The sequence below is a fragment of the Tupaia chinensis genome, unplaced genomic scaffold (assembly GCF_000334495.1).
Source record: "Tupaia chinensis unplaced genomic scaffold, TupChi_1.0 Scaffold142100_1, whole genome shotgun sequence".
NCBI lineage: Eukaryota > Metazoa > Chordata > Mammalia > Scandentia > Tupaiidae > Tupaia > Tupaia belangeri.
Genome location: NW_006201951.1, coordinates 2,065,145 through 2,072,494, shown reverse-complemented (window position 1 = coordinate 2,072,494; position 7,350 = coordinate 2,065,145). Strand labels below are relative to the sequence as shown.

Genomic DNA, 7,350 nt, shown 5'->3' with positions numbered 1-7,350 from the left:
TTTTTTTTTTTTAAGAGATTTTTGCTACAGGGCACATGTGCTCACCAGAGAAACGAAGAGACAGGAAACAAGAAATCACCCCCCAGGATAGATGGCCGTGCCCCAGTCTCTTCTCTTTCATTCCCCTCTGGGGATTTTGGGCATGCATGCACATGTGCCCGGCATGAGTTTTTAAGCCCCTGGGGCCAGGACATGAACCATGGTCGACTACATGGGAGTCCAGCGACATAACCATTATGCCCTCTGCTGACCCCAGTGCGTTAGTCCTTGTTAGTTACCCTGTAAGCTTTGTTAGAGGGTATATGCACTCGCCAGAGAGAGCTACTCCCTAACCGCGCTATGAGGGGCAGCCACAGCATGGTACGCTGTCCCCCTGGGGTTTCAGGCACACAGGCACATGTGCCCAGCTTCCGCGCCAAGCCACCAGGTTTGGGACTCAAACTGCAGTCTGCCGCGTGGGGTTCAGCTGCCTGAACCACACCACCTGCTGGCCCGAAAGAGTATTACTTGATGAGAAAAAAAAAATTTCTTACTAAAAATGCACTGAGGCATTAAAGACAGCACCCTAACGGGGGTGTCCTCACCCCAGGCTTGGCTGGTAAGACTCATCACACCTGGCACTTCTAGTGGCCAGTGACGGCCAGCAGGCAGACGCCATGCCATGAGGCTAGTCTGCAGGGCCGGTCCACATGGGAAGGTCCGAGTTCACGTTTGGAGACCCCCGGGTGCACCAGACACCTGTGTGAATGTGACCGGGAACTGGCCGGGGCTGGACAGCAGGGCAGGACCCTGCTGGGATTGCTGTCCCTCTCTCTGCCTCTCGTTTATGAAGATAACATTTTGTTTCGATCTCTTTTTTTATTTTTTAATTTGCTACAGGGAACATGCACTTGCCAGAGGGAGGCTGAGAAAAAGGGAGAGTGAGAAAGTGCGTGGGTACACACACGTACACACACGTACATGCACATACATACACACATGAGTACCAACACACACGTACACACACACACACACACACACACACACACGGGAAGGTGGCCACACCTCAATCCCATCTCCATTCTCCTCTTGATATTTTGGACACTACCCGCCACCCAGCATGTTTTTCAAGAGGCTGGGGCAGGACTGGAACCGCGCTGTCAGTGGGATCCAGCCTCCTTAACCACATCATCAGCTGGCCCTAAAAATCTGACTTTCTATACAAGAAAGGAGCCCCCAGTTCCTCCCCCAGCCACTTCAGGAGCAGGGGCCCAGGAGGGACAGGACGAGTCCCCAGGCAAGGAAGGGTCCAGCCCCATGGCCCACCCAGGCCCCAGCATCCGGGCCTGGACACAGCCAGCCTTGGGCAAGTGTCCCTGGACTATTTCAAAGACAAAACCAATTTGGAAAGACTTCCAATCTGCACGGTCAGCCACCAGTATAAACAGAACCGGACTTCGGCCCAGGGCCAGTTCCTAGAAGACAGCACCCCTCTCCCACGTGCAGGCCACAGGTGTGCACCCGGGTGGCCTCCGCAGGCCCTGCGCAGGCTCCTGTCTCTAAGGCCGGGAGGCTCAGGAGGCTGAGGTGGAGGCCCTGAGCAGGGGCGCACAGAAGCATGCTGCAAGACCCGAGAGGGCAGCAGGAGGCCGGGCGGCGCCAGGCTGGGGACACGGAAGGGGGGCGGGCAGGCCACTCGCAGGGCGGGAGAGGCTGGGCACGGAGCCAGGCACGCAGTGGACCCTCGACGCGGATTTCTTGTACTATATTAATTTAATTTGGATGAGAATAAGCAATACCTCGAATTAATCTCTTCAATGGGAGTTAGTTGAAATGATTAGGTTTTTCTATCCTATCAACTCTAAAACTAGAATGGAGAAAAACACAAAAGCAGTTCAATTTAAATAAAAGTACAGCTTTGAACTTTGAAATAATCAGATATTGAGCGGACACAGCTATTTTTCCAACTTAGATTCTAATTAGTTTTCTTCGGTCTAAAGCTGATATGCATTCTATAAACTTGCAAATTTAGCAATTATCTGTAAAAATCTTTTTCTTTAAATAACTTGAGAGGTGTCTGCGGAGACTAAAAATATAAGCAACAGATACAGAAATGTTTAAAAATGAAAAATTTGCCTGACAAATATACTTACAAATGTGAAAAATCTGTGTTAAGTTACCTCAAAATCATGTACATCCTTTGACCATAAATTTCAAACTTATTAAAGTTAGAAAACCTCAAAGATGAAAGAGAAATGTCAGCAGTTGATGGCAAGCAAGAGTAAGTTTGATATGATCACAATGCTTCACAAACCACAAAATCTGAATTTCAGAGCAGGAATAAATGTTTGCAACCACCTAATCCAAATCTCATATTACTATTTGTGCAACATACCACAGAGTTTCGGTAATTTTCCACAAGGTACCAGGGTGGGTGGCATTGAAGTGGGTGGCATTGAATCCCAGGTGTGCTGCCTGTTCACCCAGTGCTCATCGCAGGCGCGGGTGGGGGCGGCGGCGCGCGCGCTTCCGGCCTGGCCCCGGCGGCCGCTGCCTCCAGAACGGGCGGGCCGGGGCTCGGGACGTGGGGCACGCCCTGCGCTGGGCCGAGCTCCCGGGAGGGTCGCTGAGCTCCTCGGCCCCAGGCCCTCAAATCCCCGCAGAATAGCGGGAGGGGGCGGCGGGGGCGGGGCACAGACCTGCGGGGAGGCCCGACCTCTCTGGGGAGGTGCTTGCGCCTACCCGGGCAAGGACCAGGTTACCTTTCCACGCAGAGGCAGGGGCTGCTGCCTCAGTGACCCCCCTCTGGCAGGAGAGGGACCTGGCCCACGTGCTCAGGGGAGAGCCAGGGCAGGAGCATTGTGAGGTCCTACCGTGCCTCTCCTTGGGCACTGCAAGGCGGGTTAGACTCGGTTTGATGTGAAATCCCTGCCTCTGGCGGGCCAAGGGTGAATTCTAGCCCACGCCCACAACAGGCCGGTCTCCCTCCCATCGTGCTTCTTCCTCCCCGCAGGCAGACTGCAGCCCCACGGCCCTGGGGGACCCTCACCTGGAAGGTAAGAACGTGCTGAGCCTGGTGCCCAGCTGCCCAGGGCCAGCAGAATTCCAGGCCGCGGGTACAGTGAGGGATTCCTGGTCCCAGAGGCTCTGGGGTGCAGGGTGGCAGCTTGGTGAAGCCTGAGCGGCTGGCTTGGGCTCACACTTTCTCTAAGCACAGTTTAGAAGAGTTTTCCAGAGCGATTCACTTCATGTTGTCAGTGGTTTGAAAGCGGCAGGCAGGCTCCGTGGGAGGCAGTGCTGTGTAACCTGGACTGGGTGGTCTGGGTGGGCAGGCTGCTCACTAGGTGTCAGGGAGCACGGCAGTGGGTCCAGAGCTGTGCACACAGCAGGGGAGACCTGCTGCTTCTCCTCAGGGGCCGCACCTCCCCCACTGTGCCTCCGCCCCGGGCCCACGTGCTGTCTAAGGGTGACGTTCTTGGTGACAACTCCAGGCAGTGCAGGGCTCATGGGCTGTTTGTCACCTCTGCCATTTTGCTGTGGTATCTGAGTAACACCCACAGCGAAGCGGGCATGGGTCCCTGGCCAGTGGAAGAGTGATGGATTTGCCTGGGTGTAGTTGGTACTGAGCTGGGACAGCAGGATTAGGGAGCTGCCGGGCAGCTTCACACCACCCCCAGCACCACCTCCAGGGCAGCAGGCTGTCACCCAGGGTAACCGTCAGTTAGTTATGGTTAAATGCATTTGGTCAGCATAAGTTCTTCCAAAACTTAATTTTGAACCTTTAAGTTAATGATATTTTTTCCCAAAAATAAATTGATGAATTGTAGCATCGGCCTCTGAGTTGGTATCTCAGTGTTCGCTAATTCTTGATGTCCAAAATCTGTTTTGAAAAGCAGGTACAGCATGCTTCAGAGGGTCTGAGGGGCAACGGAGACCCGACCTGAAGCCTCTGGGACACGAGTCCTGTCTCGATGCAGCTGGCCTCGCAGATAGTCCCAGGTAATTGTGAGTGGGCTCACGCTGGCTTCCCCTGAGGCACCAACTGGCCGTAGCAGACTTCTGAGCTGTCACAGCAGGTGCGTGGTTAGGGTTCTACTGTCCCAGAGCAGGAGCCGGCCCCCCTTTCTGTGCAAGGGCCGTGACATGTACACATCTGGCCACGCCTGTCCAGGAGGAAGCGCCTGGTTAAGTGGAGAAAGCTCCCGGTAGAAAAGACTCCCCTGGCCACAAAGCAGACCCTGAGGCCAGCCCAGCCACCTGCTGGAGTTCCCAGAGTGGCACCACTGCCGGGGAAGCCCACTGTCCCTGTGGCCATTGCCGACGGGGCTCTCCTCTCGCATCCGAACTACACATCAATGCAGTTCTGGAGCGCGGAGGGAACCAGAGGGACCTGTTCAGAGTGACGCTTGCCAGCTGCTCAGCGTGCCCCGTGTCTGCCGGAGCCACCAGGCCTTCCTCGTGGAGGGGCTTGCCAGCCTGTCTTCTGTGCTCCGGAGACTGGTCCAGCAGCTCCACTGCAGTGCCACATGTCCGAGCCACAGAAATGGGAGAGGGGAGACGCACAGGGTGGAGAAGGGCCCACAGCCGTGTTTGGGGCAATTTCTAGGCTAATGAGTCAAAAATGCAGTAGGATCTTAGGAGTCCCGTGGCCAGTACGTGGTTGGCGTTTGAACACGGGAAGGCCTCGAGCCGAGTGTGGCACTGGGTGCCGGCAGTGGTCACTGAGTGGCTCTCCTCACACGATTCTCTGTTTTAGGAGCGGCAGGTGAGGCTGTCCGGACCGGCTCCCTAACCCTGGGCTCCTGGAAGTCGTTCCTTCCACCTCCAAAGACGCCTCTGTCTCTGCCACGTCTTGACAGTCTCTCAAGGTAAATCAAATGCCTTTTATCTTCTTGCAGGAAAGATGGAAGCCCGGAGTAAGGCAGGAGAGGACCGGAGGACTCCGGGCACCTGCCAGGGGTGTGGGAGCTTCCTCTGATTGGACCTTCCCGGCAGCCCCAACCAGGGGAATTAACTCCCCCTTTTACAAGTGGGGAGTAGCCAGCCGGCAAGGCCTGCGTTGCCCAGCCAGGACTGCAGCAGTGGCTGTCGGGTCCCGTCCAGCCCTGCAGTGCGCGGGGCGTCTGGCACGCAGTGAAGCTCCGTGGCCAATGCGTGGCACGGGCACACACCCGCATGCTCTCTCCCTCCCAGGATGTGACAGCGGCGGGGAGAGCGAGCGTGGCTCCGGCGGCCGTCGCCTCTGCTAGGATGTTCCTCATGAATGCCCCTCCAGTGGCCGCTCTGCAGTCCACATGGGAGGCCTTCGGACCGCCCGGGAGCTGTAGGCTTCCCGGCTGCTTCTCGGAATCGCAGGAGGGCGTGGTGCGAGCAGCGGTGAGCGCCCGGGTGCAGAGGCTCATCGGGGCGCTGCGGCGCCACCAGGCCACCCGGGGCATGAGCGATGAGCGCGGGGTGCAGGGGAGCCCGAGGGCAGGGCGGGGCTGTGAAGCCAGGCTGGCCTCCAGCCCTGCAGGCCCCGCAGGCCCCACTGCGCACAGAGAGCCGCCCACCCTCGCTGCCTGTGCTCTTGCTGCCGATTTCAACCCCGCGAGGGAAAAGGGCGCCACGGGCTTCAGCCCTTTGGTGCTGGATTCAGACAGTGACGACTCCGTGGACCGCGACATCGAGGAGGCCATTCAGGAGTACTTGAAGGCCAAGAGCAGCACCGCACGGCCCACATCGGGGGCTCAGCTGGGCGGGGCGGGCGTCAGGGACACCGGGCGCACTGCCGAGCCTCCTTGCAGCAGCCCCCCAGCTGGCCTGGGTCCACCCAGGCTCGCCGCGGGCACAGGCTCTGTCCTCGGCAGCCACACGCGAGCTGAGGCCCAGGGCGCCGCCTCCCCAGTGAGTGTGAGCAGCGACGACTCCTTCGAACAGAGCATCCGGGCGGAGATCGAGCAGTTTCTGAGTGAGAAGAGACAGCATGGAGCCCAGAGGTGTGCCGGGGCTGGGGAGCAGGAGCCGGACCCGCGAGAGAACTCCACCAGAGATGCCCCCGGGTCCTGCTGGGAGCCGCCCGGGAAGGCAGAGCCCCGGCAGGCCCTGACCGCAGCCTGCAGGGAGTTCGTCTTCCGCAAGCCCCCCAGGTTAGCCAGGGGGAACGTGGGCAGCTGGAAGCCCGCCACCCCCTGCCGCTCACCGGAGACCGCCCAGAATAAAGGCCCGGCTAGGAGGAGCGCGGGCGCAGGGAGGAGGGGCCGGCGTGCCCAGAGCGCAGCCCCGGCACGGGAGCCATCGGAGTCCAGCAGCGATGACGGCATCGAGGAGGCCATCCAGCTCTACCAGCTGGAGAAGACGAGGAAGGGGGCCGGCAGGGACGCACCTGGCGCCCCGCTCGGCGAGGACGGGGGGCCCAGCCCTCCCACAGACAGCACGAGCAGCTCCATGAAAAGCGCCTCTCCCGAAACCCACAGGAAGACACCGAGCAAGAAGCAGCAGGTGGCCCTGAAGGCCGCGGAGCCCACCCTGGCCGCCCCCACACCTGAGCATCCCGCCAGGCCCCTGAAGGACACCAGAGCTGCTCCCCCAGCAGATGCAGCCGCCAGGGCCGGGGCTGGGGACTGGGGCTGCCGGGCAGACACGCCCGCTGAGCTCATGTGCGCCGAGGCTATCCTGGACATCTCCAAGACAATCCTGCCAGCCCCCACGGCGGCCGGTGACGGACCCCTTCCCGCCAGCCCGCTTTTGCGTGCCCCGAGTGTGCCTTCCCGCTCTGACGGCGACAGCAGCTCTGTGGACAGTGACGACAGCATAGAGCAGGAGATCCGGACGTTCCTGGCCCTGAAGGCACAGTCAGGCAGTGTGCTGGCCAGAGCCGAGGGCCGCCCCCAGCCCTCACTGGGCCTGCCGCTGTCTCCAGATCCCAGCAGCCAGACGGAGGGCATCAGGGCCCCTCGCTCCAAGACCCCAGACCTGTCCCCGCGCTTCAGGAGGAAACGCAAAAGCAGCAGCAGTGCCGTGAAGCCACCCATGTCCAAGAAAACCAGGGAGGGCGTGAAGGAGAGCAGCCAGGATCCCGACCACAGTTGGGCGGAGCTGCCCGGCCAGGGGAAGGCCACTGAGGCCCCAGGGAAGGAGGGCGAGGCCAGGGGCCAGCCGCTCCCCTCCAGGACAGCCGTTCTTGGTAGTCCACATGGGCCACAAGGCCACAGCCAGGCGGACGAGGCAAGACGGGCCGATGGGAAAGGGAGCTCCGAGGACAAGAGCAGCTCTCTGGACAGTGACGAGGACCTAGACACGGCCATCAAAGACTTGCTACGGTCCAAGCGGAAGCTCAAGAGGAAGTGCAAGGGCGCCAGGCCCACGTGCAAGAGAAAGGTCCGGTTCAGC

At 59.7% G+C, this 7,350-nt stretch overlaps 1 protein-coding gene across 1 annotated transcript in view; it reads left to right on the top strand.

The window, feature by feature from the left end:
* The first annotated feature begins 2,797 nt into the window (after nt 1-2,797).
* PPP1R26 (protein phosphatase 1 regulatory subunit 26) overlaps nt 2,798-7,350 on the top strand; it is a 7,770-nt gene continuing 3,217 nt past the window's right edge. Inside the window, exons 1-4 of the mRNA XM_006163402.3 lie at nt 2,798-3,035; nt 3,873-3,978; nt 4,736-4,847; nt 5,173-7,350. Coding sequence (XP_006163464.1) covers nt 5,230-7,350 — 2,121 coding nt within the window. The 5' untranslated portion in view covers nt 2,798-3,035; nt 3,873-3,978; nt 4,736-4,847; nt 5,173-5,229. The remainder of the gene's footprint in view (nt 3,036-3,872; nt 3,979-4,735; nt 4,848-5,172) is intronic.